Source organism: Drosophila navojoa, chromosome 2 (genome assembly GCF_054131105.1).
Source record: "Drosophila navojoa isolate 15081-1374.11 chromosome 2, UAZ_NAV_1.0, whole genome shotgun sequence".
In the NCBI taxonomy this organism is placed as follows: domain Eukaryota; kingdom Metazoa; phylum Arthropoda; class Insecta; order Diptera; family Drosophilidae; genus Drosophila; species Drosophila navojoa.
The window spans coordinates 19,647,206-19,672,129 of record NC_142890.1 but is presented as its reverse complement, the minus strand read 5'-3'; the positions used below and the strand labels follow the sequence as shown (position 1 = coordinate 19,672,129).

Genomic DNA, 24,924 nt, shown 5'->3' with positions numbered 1-24,924 from the left:
TGTGACCTCAACGTTGCGCTGCAGAAAGTTCTCATAGTATATAGAGGATGAACATGCCAACATATATTATATATTTAATTTTATATGCTATAATGAAATATAAAATTGATATATATGTGTGTACATATTGCTTATCGGTACAAAAATATATTTCAATAATTTTAAACGTATATTTATTTTTCGATTTCTGCGCTGAGTCATCGAACCCATAAAAACCTCTGTAATTGCTTACGATTCCCAAACAAAATTCAGCAAATTTGTTTTTGTGTAATCGGAGTTTTCTGAAAGGGAACTTTCAAAAATTCGCTTAACTAGGCACATTCTGGAACTTTTGAGCCAATGCACATGGCGCATGTTCAGTTCATGACGCAGGGCATAATACCTTAAAAAAAACTGATAATATGAATAAATATATATGCATATACATATATATATATCTATCTATATGCATACATATATAAGCATATCCGATTCCCAATCACGTTCAAGGTAAATGCTGGCCAAATTAGCTAGAAAACTGACAGCAAAGCGGTTTCATGTTCAATCGAAAAAATTGACAAAAAAAAAAAAAAAATAAAAAGAAAAGAAAATTAATAATACGAAAACAATATATTTGATATAAAGTATTATTGTACACTGTGCAAAAAGTTGGCGTTAATTCGTTCCACATTTTCAGCTATGTATTTCTAAATCTCTTGCTTTAACATGCTCAACAGTGCATTGCGCAGTCGGTTACAGCCGCTTTGTTCTTAATACGGCCAATAAAAGCGTAAACAACTTTTATAACGGTTCCTTATAAAATGTTGTGTTTGGTTTTGCTTTCAATTTGCTGACAAGTTGAGGGCCATATAACAAAAATTTGAGCTGGGGGCTGGCCTATCTGGGCTCCTGTCTGGTGGGGGTCTGTCTAAGATAGGCAACGGCGCTCCGATAAGACTTATCAGTTATTAATTTTGCATTTGCTGATAGGCTTTAAATATTCCATCAACTTGACCTAAATGCGCAATACGAGTTTTCAGCATGGCTATGAGCTAATATACGCATAACGTATTTATGTATTTACGTAAATACAAGAATATATACAAATAACTGTATGTATTTCGTTTTACATGCTTTCACTTTCAGAATAGCGCATGCGTTGTTCCGCTTGGTAGTATTTCTCCTTCTCTGGAGTAAAGGACACGTTCTTTGCGGCGTATTTTTTTGCAGATTCTTTTCTTTTTATTTATTGGGCCCTTACTTATGACCTCTTAGAAAAAAAGGTTAACAGCTCCCAAAGGCATTCCAATAGGCAAGGAAAACCAAAAATCTGCTTAATGCGCACTTAACATACCCACTTCATTTCTATTCCACTCTGTTAATGCATTTGCATTTGAAATTGCAAGCGGGGAAATGGTTTATTTAATTGCACAATGCTTGCCCAAGGTCGTTATTAATGAGAAGTGTTGTTCATTACGCTGATGGTCGCGGCATGTTCGACATGTAAACAACACTAAAAGCAAGCCAAGCAACCCACCACCTACCGCTGTTAGCTGTTAACAGCGCGCTGTTAGCGGGCAGCATCATTGAGCTGCTAACCAATGTCTTTTACGCTGTGGAACATACGCTCTCCCTCGCTTGCGCTCTCTGCTGGCACTTGTTTACGTATTGCACGTGCACTCAATGTTTCTTTTTCTTTCTCGCATGTTCAGTCTGCGCTGGCATTTTTAGACTAACGGACGTGTGTTTGTGTATGTTCTTTCTATATGATTTAGTGTGTGTGGGTGGGTGTGTGTACGTGTATAAGCGTCTCAATAATTCGCATAATTCACACAAGTTGGATTACGGTTGCGGTTGTGGGTGAGCGGCGCTGCTTGGCTACAACTTAACCTCAATTGAACTTACGCTCGATTGCGCAAACATTTTATCAGCTTTTTTTGTGCGTCTCTAAAATGTAATCAATAACCGTAATTACGCGCTCGCAACCTAAACATGTATATCATGTCACTTGTTTATCATATTTCTTTTCGACTTTATTTTTTTTCTTTTCTTACACCTATTTTCGTTTTGATAATAAAAATAGAAATACGTTTGCCGCTGTTGCCGCTGCTCATATTGTTGATATTCAAGCAAAGCGCGAGTACAGGTGCTTGAAAATACAAACTATCGGCATTTTTGAGAGAGAGCGAGAGAGTGGCAGTGCGAACATAAACATACGTACAAGTATGCATACATTTGGAGCAATTTTTCTAATTAACAATTGTACCTAGGTCAATACAGTGGCTCAGACAACTAGTTCAAAGAAATTTTAAAATACAGTGAAAGCTCCGCTACAATTTTTTGTCGATCAATCATATATATATATTTGTTGAAAAGTTTAATCTTTTGTATAATTTATAATATTGTATTTATTTATTCGATATCTTTATTTGACGTCAACTCAAGCAACGCTGTTGTTCGCTCCATTGAGCTGTTGCTGTAGACACACATGTATATTAATATGGCACTGTCAATCAGGTGACCAAAATGTCACAAGCAATATCGCGCCGCTTGCTGTGTGAATAGGCGCAGAGCATTCTGAACTGTATGCGGTATACAACACAAAGAAGAAGAACGAGAGCGCAACAGCTTCTGCTGCAGTCGCAACAATGCAAAATAATAGCTACTCGCGCATTGACACGACGGCCTTTGGGGGTGGGTTGAACTTTTTCAAGTGCAAGCTGCGCAGTCGCTGGCGGCTGTTAGGTCGCTCAACAGCGAATGCAAATGTTTGCATTAACTTTTACAGTTGCTGTTAAGCTAATGTAGTTATGTTAACAACTTGCTCAAATATAGCAATAATTAAATACACGCACGATCAGCGACGTGTGCTCGCGTTTATATAAATAATATTAATACGACAAAAAAATGTTTATACAAAAAAAAATATATACATACATACTCATTCGCGTCGACGTCGACGTCGTCTGCAGCTTTGACTTAATTTGAGTGCGTTCAACTTAACGACGTTTTTCCAAGCGTGAAAGAGAGCCAAAGAGCAAAAAGCACAAAGCTCTTTGACAAGTGCAACAACGACAAAATCTAACGTGCTGTTCATTTACAGTGCAAGGATTATGTGACTTTAACAAAAGAGAACGATAAAGAGAGTGAGAGAGCGAGAGAAGGTGGAAAGAGAGTGAAAGTGCAAATACTAAAGAAATCTTGCTATATATAAGTTAACAAAACTTTTTGACAAACGCATAAGGTGCAATCAATCGATCACAATACATTTGTCTACACTGCGTCATAAAAGTGTAGCAACGGCAACAAAATGCACGGACTCTCCCATCTCTATCGGCAGCACGCCGTGGAGAAGCAAATAAGCGAGGGCAGTGTCGGCGTCGGCGCCAGGGGCAGCAGCGTGGACAGTTGGTCACATCGGAACAGCTCCAGAAACTCATATGAGCCATCCAGCTCACTGCAGGAGCGTACACTCTACTGCACGGAATCCTCCTCGAATAGTTCCAGCAGCAATTCAAATAACTCAAACAATTCGGCGCTGGGCGGCGTCACAGGCAGCGCCTATTCCCAGTGGCAGACGGAGCGCCACTCGCAGCCACAGGCCGTGCCCGATGCTCACAAGTCGCTGGCCAATCATCATCATCAGCAATGCAACTACAACAACTCGCCGCTGCATCAGGCCAATGGCGGCGGCCAGAGCGGACACCGCAGCTCCTACGACAGCTGCTACGGCGGATCGGGCATCAGCGGCAGCTTGAAGCGCACACCCTCCTCGAAGCGCTGCATGTTCGAAAGATCTCACAGTCCGGCTATTTATGGCGTAAGCAATGATCAATCAATTGGCCAGCATTGCAGTTGACCCTGTTTCGGACTGCAGCACTCGCAGTTAATCAATGTTTAGATCAGCGTTTTAGTCATTTGTCATCAAATCACGCAGCTTGTTCAAAACCTATCAAGTCCATCTCTGGCAGAGTCACGATTCATCGTGGGGTGATGACAGTTGAAACTGCATTTTATTTATGTTGGCGAGCGAGATAAACTTGTTTCATATCGACAATTGTACCAAAGTATCTTTATTAAAAATATTTTAAAAGTGTATTGAGAATAGTTTGTTAATTAATTTTATTTATTATATTTAAGATCCAGGTTAAATTCAAATGTGAATCAGAGCGTTTCTATTTTGATCAGATTCGATTTAATTGCAAAGCAAATCCTTGCTAACCTATCGATTATTAGATTTGTATCGACTTCATCGATAATCCACGATTAATTGTATAAGAGAGTAAGATGTACTATATTCGATAGTAGTGTGCTAGAAATGGACTCACAGCTGTTTGAGGACTGAGGAAATAAGTGCTGCTGTTTCTGAGGCAGGGTTCCAATGCAATTGAAGGTTTCGCCAATGCGCCTTAGCTAAACACACATATTATTTACAGAGCATGCGCCGCGGCGCACCTGAGTTTGGCTCGCCACCGGCTGCTCAGCCGCCGGGCGGCTACTTTCCACACGATCTCGATGATATTTATGAGAGTGGCGCGGATCATCAGTATTTTACGCACACGGGCGCCAGCGGGCCGCAGCGCAGCTCGGAGCGACCCACTGCCATATCGATATTTCACAGGGTGAATGCAGCGGCCAGCTCAATGGATGACTACAGTACGGGCGGATCGCGTCAGTCCGTCTACAGCATGGACAGCGGTACGCTGAATGTGTCTGTGGGGCGGCAGCGCTTCGACAATTCGTCTTTTGCCAAAAGTCTCAGCATTGACGAACAGGAGCCTAGCCACAAGGAGGAACACCACAAACACAAGTACCATGGTCATCATCATCATCACAATCATCACTCCATACAGGAGATGCTCAAGACCCTGGGCAAGAAGATGCACGTGTGGCCGAGGAAGAACCATGATGCTCAAAGCGTTTGCACCTCCCCGCTCAACGATCCGCAGGAGAACTTCCGCACACGCTCGAAGAGTCTCGATGTGAACACGCTCTCGAGAGCCAATCGCATTTTGGAGGATTGCGGCGAGACCTATAAGATCTACGAGCGCATTGTCAAGGAAGGTAAAACTGGGTACTTGCTGTCTAGCTTAGAGTTAGTCCTAACCTACGCTCTCTTATATAGCACTTTTTCTGTCTATGCCCATATCTAATTCTGCTCTCTTCTGTTTAATTAGGTGCTCATATGCGGCGCGCGTCTGCCGATTTGGAGAAACGACGCGCTTCGGTGGGTGCTGCCGGTCGTAGCTATCGAGGCGATGGCACTCTAGATCCACACCATGCAGCCATACTCTTCAGAGACTCCAGAGGTGTAAGTACTACTACTATATAAATATAAAGTTACAAATTTCTTAAGACACTCTAGTTTAAGTATAACTCATTATCTGATATTCTGTTTTCATTCTTAAAATTATATCGATTGAAAGCAAGCTCAAACTTAATTTCTCTACTCAAATTGTCGTATCAATTCCATTTGGTACTTATTAATTTTGCCAAGATAGAGAAATTCCCCTAGGAATTACCCGTCGCATGCTAGCCACAGTATTAGTTTGACATTGACAAATAGCCTTGAAGCCGCATTCAATTATTTCCTCGTTCTCTTTTCCTTTTCATTCAGTTAGCATAATTTCCCTGCTAGGTCAGCTGTGGCTTTATTTCTACAAGCTTTTTTTTGTCCAAGGGATTTTTTGTTGCTGCCGTCGAGTATGCAATGATTTTTGTAGCAGGAGTGCTGTAAACATTTCAGCCTAACAGCTGTTAATGTACGCGCTGTTTTTATAGCTTTTAAATTTACTTAGTTGTTGTTTCTTTTTTTTTGCGAATAACATTTGTTATGGTTTTCCTGATAGTAATATCACTGAGAGGCTATAAACTTAGTCATAATTTCAATATAGTTTTCTGAGTGGGCGCTACTCCAGTTAACGCACATTGCCATTGTTCCATATTGTTGTTGACGTAACCACAAGGTCAACGTAATTGGCTTAAATATTCTTACAACGAACGCCTTGTTTACAATTTTTTCACACTCCGCAACGTAGTTATTAAGGCGGAACTGGCTTCGACGTTGTTGTTGCGTTATATATTGACAAGTACGACATTTTACGCCGCTAACAAGAATTGTTGCCAAAGTCCTCTCTCTAGTGCTCTTGACGTCAGCTGCGGAGAAAGCCTCACGCAGTGTCTAGCATAGTAATATATATATATATAAAATATATATATGCGTGTGAGTTTGTCTTAGCTAATTATGATTAATTATCGTGCGCATTTCACATAATTCATATGCGATTGCTTTATGCGAAGTCCAACTGAATTTCAATTCGAATTCTCTCCCGCTCTCTGTGTCTACAATCTGTAGCTGCGTTTACTTTGTTTATCGGCCTCTTGAGTATATTTACAGAAGAAGCTTTTCACTGCGGCCTTCTTTCATAATCTGTCTCTTTTGCTCTCTCGCTCTCTCTCTGTCTGCAATGGCACTGTTAGCACTCGCCCACTGTTTACTGCTTATCCTATGTGTATGTGGGCGAGCACTTAGCACTTGGCTCGCTCTCTCTTTAAAATGCACGCTCTCTATGTGTGCTCTTGTTGTTGTTTTTGTTTTTTCTTTTTTGAAGAAGCTTCAAGAATGCGAACGAACGAATGCCATGCGTTTTTTTGGTTGATACACTTGGATAGGCAGAGTACTTGGTTATCGCAGTGCAATTTGTGATTGTTGTAGTGCACTTAACTAAATTTAATTATAGATTAAAACAAACACTGCTGATTAATAGAGGCAATCTGTTTATGAGTGAAATAAGTGTATACATATGTATGTATACTCAGCGGCATGATGGAAACCTTTTGTTTAGTGTGTTTGAACTTCGATACGACATAGATTGGCCTCTCTGCGTTGTTTACATGTGTTCGTGTGTGTGTGTTTACTTAAGCTTTAGCACTCGCACACATACATGCTCACGCACACACACGTGCTGATCATATGGCAGCAACGCTCAACAAACTGTTAACCAGTTTACGTTTACATTTGGGAGCGCGCAGACGTGCCCGGAACCGAGAATAGCAAACGCAAAAAGCAACGCTCGCTTGCAAATTTTCCAATATATACGCATATAGTTTCCTTAGCACGCGAGCGCGTTTTATCAGTGCAGTGCGTGAGTGTAGGTGAGAGTGTTCTTAGTGAAATAATTGCAGTGCGCGTGTATTTGTGTATTTGCACATGTATCGCCGTCGCTATTCCGCGTTTGAGTCGAGCACACCTCGTGTTGGTGTGCTGCCCTCAGCAGCAGCAGCAGCGACAGCGACAGCGGCAGTGGCTGGCCTGCCGCAGCAGACAGCTTCCAAATTACTACACAGCAACAACAGCAATAACAATGGGAAATTAAGCGTCCGCTTTGACCCAAATCTGCCCGATAATGACAGCAGCGACAAGAACAACAACAATAGCAAAAGCAAAGAGAAAACCTACGAGACTTTAGGCGGCAGCTATGACAGTTTGCACGCGAAGGTTGCCCGCAAGGCGCGCTCTCTTAGCAATTCGCCGCTATACCGAAAGAGGCGCTACAGTCATCTGCCCACTCTGTTGTCAAGTAACGGAACCGCGGCCGGCGCAAACTATCAGCTGCTGAATAGCACAAATCTCACAGATTTTATGGATGGTCAACGCCAATCGCAGCACGTAAGCAGGCGCGATGACAACATCGGCTCCAGCATCAGCAGCAGCAGCAGCAGCAATAGTAGCAACGGCAGCAGCAATAACAACAACACTAAAGTCAAACAAAAAGATTCTAGAAAACTATCAGCAACTCTGTCGGCTGCTATGCCGGCAGTGCTGATGCGTCGCAAGGCAGCAATGAACAATAATAAGAATCAAGAGCAACAACAGCAACAACAACCGCAACAGCAGCAGCAGCGCAGTAGCAACAATAGCAACAACATTGCAAATGGTCTGATGCCTGGCAAACGTCTGTCTGCAGGTCATTCACCGGTTGCTGGCCGCAACGAGCTGGCTGCTGGTGGACTGCAACAGTCGCTGGTCTATCAGCGGCGCAGCAACAGCCAAAGCACCCACAATTCGCCTCGGCATTCGTCACCCGCACCGGTGCATCAGTGTCTGCTGTTGCGGCGACGCAGCGACTACAGCATTGAGCAGATCGAACAATGGAAGCGACAGCAACAACAAATGCAGACGGGGCGAAAAATTAGCGTAAGTGGTGAGAGAGACAGAGATATGTACATACATATGTATATCGGATAGCGGGAGAGGGAGCGAGAGTGGGATATCGAAAATTCGTTGACAGCTAAGCTTTCGAGTGTTTCTGTTGTTTTCCTCTTGTTGTTTACAGCAGTTTTAGGAATTTCTATTTTATCTTGCATTCGCCTTATTTCGCCTAACAGCTTTTGCTGTGCTCAGTGTCAATTTAATTGCCTTGACGTTGCCGTCGCTTTTGGTTAGCAGTTGAGAGCTCGTTTATCGGAAAAAGAGAGAGGGAGAGCTAATGGCACTCTCTCTCTCTCTCTCTTCCTCTGTGGCTCTCTCGCTCACTGTCTAATTGTTTACAGAGATTGCAAACTTTTCGAATGCCTGTTTGCCTATGGCACTTACGATTGCTACTCGTTCCACAAATGCACATTTCAATGCTAATTTCAAATAAAACTTTTTGTCTATATATATTCAACGCAGACGCATGATAAATGCGCATAACAGAGCGAATGAGATAGGGAGAACGAGAGAGAGAGCGAAGAATGAGAGTAACTCATAAATATTTATATTGAAGTTTGCATTCTTTTATCTGCGATTGCGTCGCCTGTTTTCTGATTAAGCGATTACGTCTTGGAGCACTGCTCGTGCTCATTCAGATAAACATATGTACACACATTCAAACTTATACGCACACGCGGTTATATTTAGGTAATTGTATTCATACACTTTAAAAATAATAGACCAATTGATACAGTGACAATCAGTATGTGACCCGAATTTAAAATACTATTTAGTTGGCCTGCAAATTGTACCTTGAAAATGATAATGGATGCTGCTGGGATAGTGTAATCAAATAATACGAGTTTTATTTGAGTAATTTATCTGACAATTTGTTATCTGATTTAGCTGTTATACATGAGATACGACTAACGCTTTAACTGAAATAGTAAATAGCATATGTATTTGAGACGTAAAACAAATATGTGTAATTTCCTTTACTTATATGTAAACGTGACTTTAAGATAACGTTAAACGTATGCACAGCTTATGGAATTGCATTTTAACATAATTATGTTAATCCCTTACGTGATGTAAGCTCTTATTGCATTTACATAACATAACATAACATAATTACATTACTGCCTTAAGAACGATTACTGTTAATATTTAACCTAAGTCAGTTACTTGCATCACATATTACGTCGTATCTAAAATTGGCATATTATTTTCTTATGACGTATGACATTATCGTAATTAAAGTTGCTAATGAATATTTTAAACAACAATATTTTGTCTCCTTTGCAGTTGCCGCGTGCCGATCCCTTCTTGGACAAAGTAAATCTTTCAGATTTCGGTAAGTAAAGCAAAAAAGAAATTGGGGGCTCGTTTGGGATGTGAGAGGAAAACTGTTAAACAAATTCATGTATCGTTCAAATAAATTAGCAGCTACACTTGGCAACTGGCCAAGAAGAGGCTCGGGCATCAATATTTCTTTCTTTTTTTTATCTGTCGGCACACGTCGCGACACTTAACCACGAAGAACAGATGTATAGATATTATATAAATAAATAAATATGTATATGTACATATATGTGGGTATTTTTTTTTGATTTAATCAAAATCATATATCACAGGGATTAAACGTACAACATTGTGTAGGTAGCAGGAAAATTATATAGTTATAAAACTCTACAGCGCGATAGGCGTATACATATAGAAATATATTGACTATACGAGTATTTTAGAGAGTCCATTTGTGATGCGTATCTGGTTGACGTAGATGCTGAACACACCTCCTTGTTTTTGGTTTCATTAGCGCTAATTATAAGTTCCCAAGTGCGCCCCGAGATGATCTATCTGCAAATATCTCTCTCTCTAACTGTTTCTCTCTTTGCATTTCTGGCTTTCACTATGTCATTTGTACGTTTGCAATTTCCCATTGAAATTTGTGCATTTGGCTGCCAATTCGATGCATTTCATGAACATCATTAGCGTCATATTCAATATGATCTGCCTTTATAGATTATAAAATTTGTTCCGCAATTTTTGGTTTGTTTATTTAGAAGTTGATCTTAAATAAATACACATATACGTGTATACATATGTTTGCATTTGTATACACTAGAAAAAGTATTGGAATTCCGTTGCCAGGAAAACAAAATAGTTTATTTAAACAGAAATGTTACACAGATGTTAACTCGATTAAATCACCTTCATTTGAGACTTCACTGAAAATTGAGAATCTAAATTAATTTTTAATGTGAAAAACTATTATGTTTGCATGCAGAACAATATTTCTACAAATGAAGTAAAATTTCTTATAAGAATTCAAAAGTTAAATAGAATTTTCCCTCATATTATACTCTATAGTTGCAAGGGTATTTCAATTTCGGTGCAGCAAAAATTAAATAACAAAAAAAAAAAAAAATTCTTTCTTGTTTTTGTGTTGATTTTTTTCTGCTTTGTGCTTTGCGCGAAAAAGTTTTTCGCTTTTCCGACCAATGGGAAAAGCGAAATACACAAAAACAGCAACAGAGACCGTAGAATCAGTTTATGATAAAATCTCGAGACGTTTGGACGGGCGACAAATAAACAAGCAAAGCGCCGCGCTTCACAAACCAAATAGATATTACCTCTTTAGCTCTACAGAGAGAAGAAAAATAAAAGTATATACACAAAGTGCTGGATATTAACTAGAACTAAGGATCGGTCGAATACAATGGACTGCAGTTGAAGGTCTAACGGTGTCTGTTTGAGCAGCAATTAGTCACTGTGGAAGAATTCGTTAAACGAAATAGGCGATTACGAATAGAAATAATATTCGTCTATATATTCATTCAGGCGCCGCGACGCCAGCTAAAGAGGAGCTGCCACAATTGAAATCGTTTTGCAATTGTTTAAAACAGAAGAAAAAGAAAAAACAATTACAAAAACAACACTGAATTAATGAAAAAGAACTCAAAGCATTTTAATTAACTTGTGCGAAAAAAAAACAAGAAATATAAATGAAAAAAAAAAAAAAAAAACTACGAAACGATATAAAAAATAAATAAAAAAATAAAATAGAAGAGAAATCAATCAGAATAGCAACAGCAGCAACAGCAAACATTTAAATGATAATACGAAAAGAGATATATAGCCATATAATACACACACACACACGCACACCTTCGCTTGGGAACAGCCTTCACCTTTTTTCTATCTGCTTCTTCATTGTTTCAGTTATTTATCTCAGCCTTCTTAATTTTGCTTTTTTTTTTAACTTTTTACCCTGGCAACATGCTTAAAAAAAAAGCAAATAAATAATAAGAAAATTAAACAACAATAAAGTCTCCATTAGGGAAAAGAAAAATCGAACAAAAAATGCATATGAGCAATATTTGATATATATTTGTATATGTATTTGATAATATATCACTTATCTCGAGCAACCTTCGCTTTTTATTTAGACGTTGCTGCTTTTTCGTCTTTTTGGCAGCTTTGTCAGCGCAGACAGCGTATAATTTGTTAACAAAAAAATAAAAAATCAACAACAATAAATATGCAAAAAAAAAAAAACATAAAATTAAGAAAAAAGTGTGGGAGATTAAATTATGAAGCAGATGAGGCATATTTATGTTGTACCACAGCTTAAGAACTATTCCATTTGGATTAGATTGGCAAAAGGGCGAAAAAAAGGCAAAGCAAAATGAAAAGTGAAAAAGGGTTCGAGCTCCTTAACTACCAATTAAAGTTTTCTTTGAGTTTTACTAAAATGTTTATATTTTCTTTTTAGTCAAGCAGAAAATATTTAACAGGAAATCATGCAAAAATTATATTTTGATTTATTAATAATGCTTAAAAAGAGGTTTTAAAATAGACATTTTTCAAATGTATAATACTATATAGAGTTCAAGAAACGCGTGCCAATTCAGCTAATTTGACATTGATCTATTTGAATGTTGAAAATGGGAATATTTTCAATATTCCATAGAGTTGTTCATCATCAGTTCAAAGTGAAAAGCATTTGCCATCAATTATAATATCGCATTCTCATACCATTTCGGCATATTTGTTGAAAAGCAATGAAAGATTGAGGCCCCTAGAGAGAGAAGGCGAGGCGCTCGGACAATGTTTGGGCGGGTTAATTAATTTCTTGGCACACATATTTAACCAATGTTCTCAAATAGGGCGCTCAGACAATGCTCAATTTATATATACAAATATATATTGTTGTCATTTTTGTTTGGGCACGCTCAGTGCATTTATCAGTCGTTGACATATAAGTGTTCGACTATATATGACAGACATTTATTTGATTAACACCCAGCGCAACGCCTTAATGTTTATTCGTTCACATAGAGCATGTCCGTTGCCCGTTGCATAGGGAAGGGGCTCCCCACTGGTGGCAATTGCGTGAAATGGCCGTAGACAATTATTTTGATTAAATGAATTTTGTAGGATCTAGCTGTAGGAGCTAGCGGTTCGTCAATTTGCTATATTTTCGGCTCTCGCTTTTATTGCAATGCTAAATTTATGTTAATTAAAATGTCTAAATGTAATTTATTGAAATGCAGACAGAAAACAAATTTATGGCAAGTTTACATACATCTACATCTATATAGTAAATAGATATGTATGTGTGTGTATATATCTAACTGTTATATATCAAGATCTGTTGTTGTCGCTGTTGCTAAATTGTCGAGCAAATAGAATACGATACGGGAAATAAATATTTAGATTTTGGTGCATTTGTTTTACGTTTCGATAACAGTGAGAAGCGCTTGGAAGGGCGCGTCGCTGTTAAGCCGCTGTTAACGCTCAATTGAACATTCAATTAGCGTTGCTAAACAAAATCGATTCAGAGTGTGCGTGCCTGAGTGGTCCAGTCAATTGGCAGTGCCTCCATTGTGCTGATGGTGCCTCGCCGTGGCTCATCTCAAGCCACCCGATAGCCCCCGAAGCCCAGCTCCTCCTCGCATGTTACAGCTGCATTTCTATTCGAATCATGCGGGCCGCTTGGTGCTCGGCGGCAGCGGTCGACCCAGTGAGGTGCTCTGCTATCCATTGGAGAGCATCAAGGAGTTCGAACAGATCTCCGAGGGCTGGAAGCGTCTGCTCGCTCAGCTGCTCAAGCAAGGTGCCAAGTGTAGTCTAGAATTGCAAATAAATTAGATCGAGCTCAAAGTAAATCCATTTTAACATTTGTTTTTCTTTCTTCTTTGCAGAGGAGGACGATTCACAGATCTTTGTCAAGTTCTTTCGTTTTCACAAGTGCTATGATCTGATACCCACCTCCGCTAAATTGGTCGTCTTCGACACCCAGCTGCTGGTGAAGAAGGCCTTCTATGCGCTGGTCTACAATGGCGTGCGTGCGGCCCCGCTCTGGGACTCGGAGAAGCAACAGTTTGTGGGCATGCTGACCATCACAGACTTTATAAAGATCTTGCAAATGTATTATAAGTCACCCAACGCGTCCATGGAGCAGCTGGAGGAGCACAAACTGGACACGTGGCGCAGTCAGTATTCATTAGCCATATTTCTCACATGATTTTATTTTTACCTTTAAACTGTTTTTTCAATTTGCAGGTGTGCTACATAACCAGGTGATGCCATTGGTCAGCATCGGACCGGACGCCTCCCTCTATGATGCCATCAAAATTCTCATACACAGCCGCATACATCGTCTGCCTGTGATCAATCCAGAGAATGGCAATGTTTTGTACATATTGACACATAAACGCATACTGAGGTTCCTGTTTTTATATGTGAGTAAAGTCCATTAACTAATGTTAATATTGAATCAAAAGAGATTATAAATAGACCATAGCAAATCAGGCAGGTGCCAAATGAATTCAATTATGTATCTAAACATATTTACTTTCCAGTCGGAAAAATCTTCTGAAATCAAGCTAAAATGCAAAACCAAAAAACTACTTGTAAAGCTCAATTCAAAGTCTTTTGAATATACAATATTCTCTCTACTTAGTCTTGAAGAAGTAGACCTATTGATATCCTCTGATCATGCTAATCTCTTATATTTATATATTACAATTTCCATTCCTTCACAGATTAATGAATTACCAAAGCCCGCATATATGAAGAAGAGTTTGCGCGATCTGAAGATCGGCACGTACGACAACATTGAGACCGCCGACGAGAACACAAGCATCATCACAGCGCTCAAGAAGTTTGTGGAGCGACGTGTCTCGGCGCTGCCGCTGGTCGATTCGGAGGGACGACTCGTTGACATTTATGCCAAGTTCGATGTGATTGTAAGTGAACTCGAGAGTGTGCCAACTGTTGGGCATAGTGAGTCAACATTCTATTTGTCTTCCACAGAATCTCGCTGCTGAGAAGACCTACAACGATCTCGATGTCTCGCTGCGCAAGGCGAACGAGCATCGCAACGAGTGGTTCGAGGGCGTGCAGAAGTGCAATCTGGACGAGTCGCTCTACACGATCATGGAGCGCATTGTGCGCGCCGAGGTGCATCGCCTGGTCGTTGTCGACGATCAGCGCAAGGTGATTGGCATCATCTCGCTGTCAGACATATTGCTCTATCTGGTGCTGCGACCGAGCGGGGAAGGAGTCGGTGGCTCCGAGAGCTCACTACGTGCCTCTGATCCGGTGCTCTTGCGCCGAGCAGCTGAGGCGGAGTCCACATCGGAGGCGACAGCGGCACCGCCACGTAGTCCATCGGCGGCCAGCTCTGGCAACCGCAGCCTTATCGAGGACATACCCGAGGAGGAGGCGACCGTTGCGCCAGCGCCAGCGCCAGCACCGACGCCGACGCCCAAGAGCGATGCTGATAGTGATAATAATAAGTCCGCCAGTGAAGACAAAGCCAACAATAATCAGCATGATCTGGCGGATGCGTCGACGGCGACGCCAAATGGTGATAGCAATAACAGTCCAGCCGAAGTGTCCTTTGCCGATGAGGCGCATGAACAAGCCGACAATGATGATAGGGGCGGCGGTGACGATGACGACAACAATGATGATGATGTGCGGCATCAGGATGATGAGGTAGAGCGCAAAAAGGCAGCCGCTGCCGCAATCGCTGCGGCGACGCGAACGGACAACGGGGACGACGACAACGGGCTGAGCAGCGCCGTTTCGGCAGCCTCGGCGCTCGGCCAGTCGCTGGCGACGCCCACGGCGCGCGAAATGGCGCTGGTTAGTGAATAAAGAATTAATTTAATAATAAATAAAGAAACCCAAAAAAAAGAAGAAGAAAGAAATATACACAAAGAAAGCAAGCGAGAAGGAACTAAACAATAAAACTAATTTCAGAGTGGAAAAATTTATATTTGAATATTATTAGATGGTAGGCGCAAAAGTTATTATATACGAGAGAAAATATGATTACAATTATAAACTATAATTATGATTATGATTATGTATTTTACAAAAAGCAACTAAAAACACAACAACACACATACACACCTGTTAACAAAAATGTTTATATATATTATATTTAAAACACGAAAAAACAAAAACAAAATCAACAAATTACATTAGCTTGTCTTAAAATTTTAAATTATGTAATTGATTATTATATAATAGTATAGTACAAGTCATAAAAACAGTTGTTTCCATTTAACATTTAAGGTGTATTTCAATTTACTCGCAAAGGGAATACTGGGAATGTTTTATTAAAAAAAAAAAAGTTTGTCATTGATAATTGACCGCCAATGGTTCCATTAATGTGCAACAACGTTTTTCAGTCACTAGGTAATTTAATAATTAAATTTAATTATAGTATTTAAAAAATGGATTCGCACATTTAAGGGCAGCGCCTCGTTGAGACATTTTAAATTTAAGCGTTTGGCGGCTTCTTGACGATACTATTGTACATGTATCGTCAAGTTCCGATAAGTGGGATGTGCTCATCACTAGCTAAAGTAACTTAAGGCACAAAAGAACAACCGAGCCAAGGAAAAATATACTAAACAGCTAGAATATTTGCAATACTATGGGGTATTTTCTATCAACTTATTACAACTTTAATAAATGTCTATAAATGAAGTATAATTATTTCACAATAGCATCTACATATGTATGTACATGTATTGCAATATATTTCAGCAGTGCTGCCATATCTCAAGCATAAACTATATTGTTATTGATATCGATAGTCAACCAACCATCTGCACGTGCATATTCAAAGGGTGCCCAACTGATATTGTTTATGCTAAATTACAATAGTGATTGGTGACAACATGAACTATTTCGAGATACAGGAGTTGCCCGGCAAAGGGCGTGCTATGATAGCAACAAAGAACTTTGCAGTCGATGAGGTCATCTTTGAGGAGGAACCATTCGTGTCGCATCAGTTCTCATGGAACAAAGCCTACGGCTATGCAGCTTGCGATCATTGCATGCGACCGGTAAAAAAGAAAAACAACAACTGTCTGACTGCTCATTTATAACAAACCTTTCAGCTGGAGACATTGCTGGAAAACGTTCGACGTTTGGCCAACAACCAGGCAGTCATGGTGCCCTTGGTCGAGCATGATCCCACAGCTGCTTGGTTCTCTCAATTCACGCAGTGTCCCCGCTGCAAAGTGCGGTACTGCTCTGAGGATTGCTTGGTGGAGGCGCAGAAGCGCTATCATCGAGTAAGTTGCATGGGCGCCTTCCGGACGGACGATACACATCCCATTAATGTGCTGAACGAGACGTGGAAGAAGATGCACTATCCGCCAGAGACGGGCACAATCATGCTGATTGTTCGCTTGATGGCCATGTATCAACAGAGCAGCAATAAGGCGGACTTTTTGGATCAGCTCCAATCATTTCAAGCGCTGATTGTCAATCGCGAGCAGAAAATATACCACAAGATGCTGGGCGAGAACTTTGAGCAGCAAATGGAGCAACTGTATGTAGCCTTTTGCAATGCATTCAAGAGCGAGGAGTTTGCAATGGCAAGTGATGTCTCAAGCTTGTCTATTATTCAGCTTTAAGAAGTACAATCTGCTCCACAGTTTACTACACCGGATGCCTTCAAGACCCTGATGGGTATATTGGGCACGAATAGCCAAGGCATTGCCACCAGCGTTTTGGCCCAGTGGGTTAACAAAGTTTCCGAGTTACCGCTGCCTGAAGCGGAGAAGGAAAGTCTGGATAAGGTGATCGATCAAATCTATGAGAAAGTGGGAGAGTGTAAGTGGCAACGGGTTTATTTACATACAATGATATAACATTCTCTATTCCTATTCAGTTGCTGGCGAATTCCTAAACAACGAGGGTTCTGGCTTGTACATTCTACAGAGCAAAGTCAACCACAGCTGTGTACCCAATGCCCAGTCCACGTTTCCCTACTCCAACGACATTGTCGTACTGAAAGCTGTGGCCCCCATACAAAAAGGAGAAGAGATATGCATTTCCTATTTGGATGAGTGCCAGCTGGAGCGCAGTCGCCATTCCAGGCATAAAATATTACGCGAAAACTATATATTCGTTTGTCAGTGTCCCAAGTGCAGAGCACAGGCCTCTGATCCGGATGTTACCAGCGACGAAGAAGACGACGATGAGGACATGGACGACTGCGATGACGATGATATGCAATAGGTCTAAAAATTTTTTAAATTAGATTTTAAACTGTATACTCTGCATGTGAGTACGATTGTATAAAGATAATTATTAAATTTTGTTCAACAAGGATGCAAGATTGGAATCCGTTAATTGTAATACTTATACAATTTATCCTCAGCCATGTATGAGTATTCCATTTTGCAAATAACTGCTGAACCTTTTTTGGTCATCCCAGAGTTCGGGCTTAGTAGTAATCCCATTGAGCCACCGGGCTCAAAGTATGCAGGCAAACAATTAGTATACAATTTTCAACTATATATAATTTATATACAATAGTTAACAAATCTCATTGGACGCTACCTTCACCAGTTGCAACGGGCGTTAAGTTTATCAGCTTATTACTACTCTCTGCCAAATCCGCAATTGATACGCGACCTCGCTGCTTGATGAACTTGGCCACGGCTGCCAACTCCGCTTCTGAGACGTAAATGAATTTGCCGCGATCGTCAATGACGCCGGTTATTGTCCCATTTGCCTGCAGCTCTTGGATACGTTCGATGGCCTGCTGAGTTTTCAACTTGAATGCTGTGGCTAAGTCTTCAAGTAGAACAACCTTATTGTCCTTGATGTACTGTATAAAGTCGGCCAGCAGACTCTCCTTTTCATCGGCATCGCCTTCTTCGAAGCCCTCCTCTTCGATGCTAAACGCTGCCTTCATTTTAAGATACTCCTCGTGCTCTTTGCGCTCGCGCTCTTCCTTGGCCAATCGCTCGGCTTCCACTCTTTTGCGTTCCACTTCCGCCTCGAGTTCCTCCTGCTGCTTGCGCTCTGCATCTTCTTTCGCCTCCTTCACCTTGCGCTGCTCACGATCGTGCAGCTCTTGTTCACGCTGCAATCGTTTTTGTTCTTTAGCTTCCATTTTGGCGCGTTTCTTGGCGCCCATCTTTTCATCCAGGGCAGCACCCTGTGGCACTCGTGGCCCATTCTCGTCACCAGCTGCCGCCGCTTCGTCATTATCAGAGTCTATGGCAGCAGCGGCAGGTGCAGCCGCCGCAGCTGCGGCCGGTGGAGCATTTTGATTCGCACGCAAACGATTGCGCTGATTCCGCGCAATTTGTGCACGCCTTGGCACGCCCTCCTGAGCTCGTTGTGGGACGCCACGTTGAGGTTGCGCAGCTGCTTTTGTTTATGATTGGAAAGTGTTGTAGAGTATAGAGAAATGTATTAAATTTATTTTGCATTTCACTGCATACCTGTCTTTGAATTTTTGTTCTGCAGGAAATAGAGCGTTATGAGGATAACTAACAGTGCAACTGCAATGCCAACAAGTAATATCAAGTCCATTATTTATCTAAAATTGCACTCCGAATGCCAAAAGTTAAACGTCAACAAAACAAACAGCTGTTAAGCCAGAGTTGCCACCTATAACTAATCTTAATTCCTTTTATATAAGTACGCATGTGTGTGTATGTGTTTTGTTTGCCAAGTGGCAACTCTTTCGCAGCTGTCAAGAGGGAATTTGTCAATGTAGCCACTTTGCCTTTTTCTCATGACGTGTCGGCGAGCTTAGTTTTTATAAAACAAATAGTTGAAGCTCAAGTGGAATTTTTACAAAAAAAATGCGAGACCAATGGATCAGCCTTGCCCTCGTGCTGTGTGCGTTGCACAGCGCCTGCGGCCTATACTTTCACATATCGGAAACGGAGCGCAAGTGCTTTATTGAGGAGGTGCCCGATGAGACAACTGTGATTGGTAAGCTGCATAATAGTTTGGAGGCTCCGAAGCTGACATCTATATTTGTGTTGCAGTTAACTACAAAGTGGAGCTCTATGATCCACGCTCCAATGGATTTATGCCATCCTCGCCGGGCATTGGCATGCACGTAGAGGTGCGCGACAGTGACGACAAAGTGATCTTGTCGCGCGTCTACAGTTCCCAGGGACGAATGTCGTTCACTTCGCACACTCCCGGCGAGCACGTCATCTGCATGTACTCCAATAGCACCGCCTGGTTCAATGGAGCCCAGCTGCGCGTGCATCTCGATATTCAGGTGGGCGAGCATGCCATCGACTATGCCAATGTGGCACAAAAAGAGAAGCTGACCGAGCTGCAGCTACGCATTCGCCAGTTGCTTGACCAGGTCGAACAGATCACCAAGGAGCAGAACTATCAGCGCTATCGCGAGGAGCGTTTCCGTCACACAAGCGAGAGCACCAACTCTCGCGTGCTCTGGTGGTCGCTGGCGCAGACTGTGGTCCTCGTCTGCATGGGATTCTGGCAGATGCGTCATCTCAAGAGTTTCTTCGAGGCCAAGAAACTGGTGTGAGGGCACATCGTGGCAATGGTTATTGGTTGCTTTTGCCTTCATCTCGTTTTGTATGCAACCAAATTACAAATGCGAATTTCATCGATGTATCATCCAGATCCGTGTTTAGTTTTAATTATCTAGTTGGTTTCGCCTGCCGAGCTGAATACTTTTTCTGCCTAATTTAATAAAATCCATTGTAAAATACGAACTGTGACAGCATCACTGAGCACTGCAGCATCCTTCTTATCGCCGGGATAGTCCCGTGACTCGCTCTGCCCGACTGAGCGCGACTTGGCCTTATCACCAGCGAGGCCCAGGCACATGACATGCAAACACAGCGATAACCTGTCGCATTCGCATTGTTGTCGCCGAGATGCATTCGCTTTGTTATTGCTTTTATCTCAATGTTTGCTCTTGAGTGAGCACAGTCGACGCCGAGTACGAGACAAGATTGTCGCCGGCTCCACATCTCAGTGCTTAGTAGCTTCTCTGCTGTGGCGCGCAACGGTTGTCTCTCGGCGTGGGTGATCGGCAAACGGACCGACAGACTGCAGAGCAGAATAAAGTCAACCGCACTCGACCCACAAAAGCCGCAAGGTGAACGAATCGGACACAGCGCTGGTAATCTGAGCTCTCAACTCGAAGGCAACAGAAACAGTAACGAAAGGGAGGCTGTGAGGCGTAGTTTAGTTAACTTCGTTTAGGTTGAGCAGCGGTCAAAGCACCTGGAAAATGTTCCGCGCCACGGAAATCGGCAGCGAAGAAAGTGAGTTGCGGCCGATAAGATAAGCCAACTATAAAGAGAGATCAGATCCATCAACTGACTCTATCTCTCCTCTCTCTCTTTATTTGTCTCTTTGGCTTTACAGCATTGCCTGCAATTGCGGAACTCACCCAGACGACGGCTACTTCGTTATCTGATTTTGGGGAGCACGAGAAGCTGAGAAAGCCGCGCATCTCATTGCCCAACTATGGCTTTGCACCCATATCTAACATACGACTCGAGTACAAATATCCACGTGCCGTCTGCTTTATACTGGCCACCAAATTCTTCGAGGCCTTTGCAGCTAACGGCATGCGCAGTAAGTGGAACAGATGTAGGGCATACATATATGTATGTAACCGTATGACCCACTTTATACTAGTACAATGCAGTTGCTTTAGGTCGTCTACAGTAATCTTCCATTATATTGTCAAAATATTCCAAAAGTCGAGCTTATCAGCGAACAGAAGTGCATGCACAATGGGAGGTCTTATTGATAGCTCATATGGATGACCCACAAGGCCTCGGCTCATTAAGAGATGCAACAGCTTAAGATTGATTTGTTGTTTTTAAAATCTCAGATTTGTTTTTGATGAATCACAAATATGAGGAGCTGGCAATAAGAGATACATATATAAATAAATATTTAGTTTTCTTTACGTAGATAGAATCACAGAAGTCTACAAACCCTATAATATTTCAAATACTACTATATCTTCGTTAACATTCCCCACGCTATAAACAGATCCCAGTTGCTGTAGTTTTGGATATTAGCTTTAAATAATAAGGAACAGTCCAAGTTTTCTTGATCTCTAAAGTATGTTCGTATTATTTTTTCAGCCATCCTCGTGCTCTTTTTGCGCGATGATCTCAGCTTTACGGAGAGTTTCTCCACGATTGTGTTGCACATTTTCAACTTCTTTGGACAGTTCTGTCCGATTATTGGAGCTATACTGGCGGACAGCTATATGGGCAATGTGCGCACCATATCGGGCTTCAGCTTTCTCTACGGCTTTGGCTGGCTACTGCTGACGATGACATCGGTGCCGTTGGTTGGCCTGTCCACGACAGCTTTGTGAGTAACAGTCGGCCAGTCTTTAATTTTGTTTGCCGTTATACATGGATCATTTCACTTACAGTTTGTTGGTCTCGATCTCCTTCATAGCTGTGGGAAATGGATCTGTGCGCGCCTGCATCACATCGCTGGGTGCGCTGCAGTTCAAGCTGCCGGAGCAGGCTGTCCATTTGGCCGAGTACTTCTCCTTCTATTACTTCGTCTATTATTTTGGCATATTCTTGAGCAAAATTGTCCCGCCGCTGATAAGAGCCAATACGCAGTGCTTCGATAAGACGACATGCTATCCAGCTGTGTTTGGCACGCTAGGCAGCTCCTTCATGGTGGCATGGAGTAAGTAGTTGGCGTATTCGTATCTCTATAGCTCAGCTCTCAACTTGTGTACCTATGCCCTTTCTAGTCATATTTTTGATTGGCAAATGCTTTTACAAAAAGGAAAAACTATTCGGGGACAATATACTCTTCAAGTACTGTGGCTGCATCAAGACGGCACTGGTCGAGAAGTGGAAACATCGCAGATCCGCCAAGCGATGTAGCTATTGGCTGCACAATGCCATTGGGCCATACGACGTGAATTTTGTGAATGATGTATCCAAGGTGTTGCGTGTAAGTAGAAGGCGATGTCAGTTCTTCCTCTGATGATTCACCCTTGTCTATATATAATCTTTGTAGATCACCAAGTTGTTCATTCCATTGCCCGTTTACTTTGCGCTGCTCGCACAGCAGGACTCCAGCTGGACCTTCCAGGCAACCATGATGAATACAACAGTGCTAGGCATCAAAATTGAGCCGGATCAAGCTAAAGCCGTGGGCCCGATCTTCCTCTTCATGCTCATTCCTCTTTGGCAATATGTGACCGTTCCACTTTTGCGGCGACTGTTCCATTGGGAGCTGAAGCCGCTGCACAGCGTCACCCTCGGCGGCATATGTTCAGCTGCTGCCTTTCTCTGCGCCGGCATTCTACAAGATCGCATCATGGTAGGTGCACTACGAGCAGAACACATCAAGCATTAAATATTGTTTTTCCTTTTTCTTATAGCAATCGCCTGGTCAGAGCATCAACATTGTCTGGCAGCTCCCTCAGTTCCTGCTGCTTATGATGGGCGAATTGCTGTTGTCCATTCCGGGCCTGCAGTTTGCCTTCACCCAGGCGCCGTCATCCATGAAATCTGTGGTCACAGCCGCTTGGTTCTTAAACAATGCCTTTGGCAATCTTATCGTGGTGATAATTACTCAACTTGATGCTATGAGTTCCCAAAAGGCCGAGTATCTGTTCTATGCCGTGCTAATGCTAATCTGCATTATCATTTTCACCCTGCTGGCCTACGAGTATGGACTGCAGGAGCTCAAGAGCGATATGCAGGCAAGAGATTTGGTTGTTCTGCTGCCCAATGCGACCGACAATGGTCCCAGCCCCAGTAGCCGGAGCGGAAGTGTGTAGTTATGTCTGAAAAAATGTATTTAAAAGTATAGTTGATTTGCTTTTCAATTTGTGGAATAGGTATTTAAATATAATTACTTTTAATTTATTTACACACACACACACGTACACCTAGGTCGAATGACAAATAAAAAAAAACTGAACAATATAGGGAATTGGGATCACTCTAGAATCTTGAACATATACTGCAGTTCAAGGTTTGTATCATCGCTCAGATCGGTGCAGTGAATGCCATTCAGCACCTTGGAGCTGCCGAACTTGGAGCGCAGTGTATGTGGACGCAATAGCTTGGCAATTTCTGGATCCATTGGACCACAAAAGTTGCGGAATTCCTGGTGCGAGTTCTTCTCTGGATCCTCGCAAGCGACTTCCAGACACATGCATACACCGCTTGCCAGCTGAGCCACCATGGGTATAAATTCTGGCAGTACACCGCGGTAGACTTCATAGAATTCCTCACAATTGACTCGCGCCATGAGCAGCATGCGCATGGCTGTTACCTTAAAGCCAGACGATAGGATCTCCTTGAGAATTTGACCCAGAAGCCCGTCCTTGATTATGTGAGGCTTTATAATGGCCAGTGTGGTGTTTTTGAACTGACAGTCCTTGATAATATTGTGACGTTCCTCAAAAAAGAACTTTAAGTCCTTGCCCACATTCTCTTCGCGTTGGGAGCAATAGATACCATAGCGAACATCCTCGCGGTCAAACAGATGCTGCAGGCTGGGCGACAACACGATGGTGGTTGAAGCCTTCTCTGTATTGTACTTTGAACAGGCATATATAATCTCCACCACATTATCGCCTATGAGCTCCAAGCTAATAGCCGGTCCAGCCAGTAGCTCGTTCATCAAGACGCTGTGAGGCAGAATTAAAGTTAAATATATTTTACTTTACCGGTATTTAAAAAAAAAAACTTACGATGTCTGCACATCCTCGTCCTGTTTGCTGGACAAAAACTGCGTCACAGTGGTCGGCGTAAACTGAACCATTTGGCCGTTGTTGATGTTGATCTTGTTGTCAATGAGCGTTGTGACAAACTCACCCAAGTACTTTGGCCACATGGAGCTCTTTAGGAGCACAAAGCCCCTGTAAAAAATCGTTTGGTTAAGACAAGCTGTACTGAAAATTTCTATTGACTTACCGCTTCCGATATTTGGCCAACGTATTCCGTGATATCTCGTCCGCATAGTCGACAATATCAAAGGGTCGCCCAAACACGTTGATTTTTGAGCCCACAAAGAAATCGCGCGGCGTTAACTCGGGAATTTTGGTGCGTCGCAAGAAGGTTTTCTTACTGCGCTGATCATACTGCGTAATGCAAACAAAAATAAAATTAATTTCACCTGAATTACAAGGCAATAATCAACTTACCAATTCAACGGCATTGTCGCTCAGATAGTATGTTAATAAGTAACTGCGTGTTATTCCAGCTTCAACATGAAACCATTCGGCTATAAACGAAAGTCTACCATTCTGTGCCATTATATATTTACTTTATATAATTACTATCCATACGCAATCTGTATTTTTTGCTACTGACAGCAGCTGAAAGTTGATTTTTTTTACTAAGCATTTTTTGTTTGCCCAAACAAAATTTGAAAGCCGGCGTTGCCAAAGCAACGGTGTTGATGGAGTTGCCAGA

General features: G+C 41.9%; 6 protein-coding genes across 19 annotated transcripts in view; 4 read left to right on the top strand and 2 right to left on the bottom strand.

The window, feature by feature from the left end:
• SNF4Agamma (SNF4/AMP-activated protein kinase gamma subunit) overlaps positions 1–15,758 on the top strand; it is a 74,881-nt gene extending 59,123 nt beyond the window's left edge. For 9 of the 14 annotated variants that reach the window (XM_018106157.2, XM_089265477.1, XM_089265474.1 and 6 more), the window contains 6 exons: positions 5,157–5,290; positions 9,479–9,527; positions 13,381–13,671; positions 13,742–13,920; positions 14,224–14,427; positions 14,495–15,758. In XM_018106157.2, coding sequence (XP_017961646.1) covers positions 5,157–5,290; positions 9,479–9,527; positions 13,381–13,671; positions 13,742–13,920; positions 14,224–14,427; positions 14,495–15,343 — 1,706 coding nt within the window. In that variant the 3' untranslated portion in view covers positions 15,344–15,758. Of the gene's footprint in view, positions 1–1,615; positions 1,731–2,908; positions 3,800–4,415; positions 5,044–5,156; positions 5,291–6,655; positions 8,177–9,478; positions 9,528–10,704; positions 10,840–12,905; positions 13,293–13,380; positions 13,672–13,741; positions 13,921–14,223; positions 14,428–14,494 lie in introns of those variants that run through there. The other 5 variants (XM_089265478.1, XM_018106165.3, XM_018106172.3 and 2 more) reach the window with 5 other exon arrangements.
• A 486-nt stretch (positions 15,759–16,244) lies between these two features.
• On the top strand, positions 16,245–17,794 carry Smyd5 (SET and MYND domain containing, class 5). The gene is made up of 4 exons (XM_018106323.3): positions 16,245–16,545; positions 16,600–17,082; positions 17,143–17,320; positions 17,379–17,794. The coding sequence occupies exons 1-4, from the start codon at positions 16,378–16,380 to the stop codon at positions 17,726–17,728; spliced, it is 1,179 nt and encodes a 392-aa protein (XP_017961812.1). The 5' UTR covers positions 16,245–16,377; the 3' UTR covers positions 17,729–17,794.
• Positions 17,795–17,992: 198 nt separating this feature from the next.
• Positions 17,993–19,180, bottom strand: Ddrgk1 (DDRGK domain containing 1). Its single transcript, XM_018106419.3, has 2 exons — positions 18,946–19,180; positions 17,993–18,880 (listed from the first exon to the last, which is right to left on the bottom strand). Exons 1-2 carry the CDS (start codon positions 19,034–19,036, stop codon positions 18,039–18,041), a joined length of 933 nt encoding a protein of 310 aa, XP_017961908.1. The 5' UTR covers positions 19,037–19,180; the 3' UTR covers positions 17,993–18,038.
• Positions 19,181–19,190: 10 nt separating this feature from the next.
• On the top strand, positions 19,191–20,204 carry eca (transmembrane p24 trafficking protein eclair). Its single transcript, XM_018106360.3, has 2 exons — positions 19,191–19,444; positions 19,501–20,204. The coding sequence occupies exons 1-2, from the start codon at positions 19,312–19,314 to the stop codon at positions 20,016–20,018; spliced, it is 651 nt and encodes a 216-aa protein (XP_017961849.1). The 5' UTR covers positions 19,191–19,311; the 3' UTR covers positions 20,019–20,204.
• Positions 20,205–20,349: 145 nt separating this feature from the next.
• On the top strand, positions 20,350–23,363 carry LOC108654727 (peptide transporter family 1). The gene is made up of 7 exons (XM_018106246.3): positions 20,350–20,766; positions 20,870–21,082; positions 21,604–21,838; positions 21,903–22,171; positions 22,239–22,444; positions 22,511–22,816; positions 22,878–23,363. Exons 1-7 carry the CDS (start codon positions 20,733–20,735, stop codon positions 23,277–23,279), a joined length of 1,665 nt encoding a protein of 554 aa, XP_017961735.1. The 5' UTR covers positions 20,350–20,732; the 3' UTR covers positions 23,280–23,363.
• nmdyn-D7 (nucleoside diphosphate kinase homolog 7) lies at positions 23,316–24,813 on the bottom strand. Its single transcript, XM_018106335.3, has 4 exons — positions 24,654–24,813; positions 24,424–24,590; positions 24,201–24,368; positions 23,316–24,137 (listed from the first exon to the last, which is right to left on the bottom strand). Exons 1-4 carry the CDS (start codon positions 24,762–24,764, stop codon positions 23,441–23,443), a joined length of 1,143 nt encoding a protein of 380 aa, XP_017961824.1. The 5' UTR covers positions 24,765–24,813; the 3' UTR covers positions 23,316–23,440.
• Positions 24,814–24,924: the final 111 nt, after the last annotated feature.

What these genes read in the sequence shown, in the direction of transcription:
- nmdyn-D7 (XM_018106335.3), bottom strand. Translation starts at nt 24,764, where the DNA reads ATGGCACAGAATGGTAGACTTTCGTTTATAGCCGAATGGTTTCATGTT. An exon ending in TTGGCCAAATATCGGAAGCG is followed by an intron (nt 24,369 to 24,423) that starts GTAAGTCAATAG and finishes GATTTTTTACAG; the next exon opens with GGGCTTTGTGCTCCTAAAGA. An exon ending in GACGAGGATGTGCAGACATC is followed by an intron (nt 24,138 to 24,200) that starts GTAAGTTTTTTT and finishes TCTGCCTCACAG; the next exon opens with CGTCTTGATGAACGAGCTAC.
- eca (XM_018106360.3), top strand. Translation starts at nt 19,312, where the DNA reads ATGCGAGACCAATGGATCAGCCTTGCCCTCGTGCTGTGTGCGTTGCAC. An exon ending in CGATGAGACAACTGTGATTG is followed by an intron (nt 19,445 to 19,500) that starts GTAAGCTGCATA and finishes TTTGTGTTGCAG; the next exon opens with TTAACTACAAAGTGGAGCTC.
- LOC108654727 (XM_018106246.3), top strand. Translation starts at nt 20,733, where the DNA reads ATGTTCCGCGCCACGGAAATCGGCAGCGAAGAAA. An exon ending in TGCAGCTAACGGCATGCGCA is followed by an intron (nt 21,083 to 21,603) that starts GTAAGTGGAACA and finishes TTATTTTTTCAG; the next exon opens with CCATCCTCGTGCTCTTTTTG. An exon ending in GGCCTGTCCACGACAGCTTT is followed by an intron (nt 21,839 to 21,902) that starts GTGAGTAACAGT and finishes TTTCACTTACAG; the next exon opens with TTTGTTGGTCTCGATCTCCT.
- Smyd5 (XM_018106323.3), top strand. Translation starts at nt 16,378, where the DNA reads ATGAACTATTTCGAGATACAGGAGTTGCCCGGCAAAGGGCGTGCTATG. An exon ending in GCGATCATTGCATGCGACCG is followed by an intron (nt 16,546 to 16,599) that starts GTAAAAAAGAAA and finishes CAAACCTTTCAG; the next exon opens with CTGGAGACATTGCTGGAAAA. An exon ending in CTATGAGAAAGTGGGAGAGT is followed by an intron (nt 17,321 to 17,378) that starts GTAAGTGGCAAC and finishes ATTCCTATTCAG; the next exon opens with TTGCTGGCGAATTCCTAAAC.
- Ddrgk1 (XM_018106419.3), bottom strand. Translation starts at nt 19,036, where the DNA reads ATGGACTTGATATTACTTGTTGGCATTGCAGTTGCACTGTTAGTTATC. An exon ending in GAACAAAAATTCAAAGACAG is followed by an intron (nt 18,881 to 18,945) that starts GTATGCAGTGAA and finishes CTTTCCAATCAT; the next exon opens with AAACAAAAGCAGCTGCGCAA.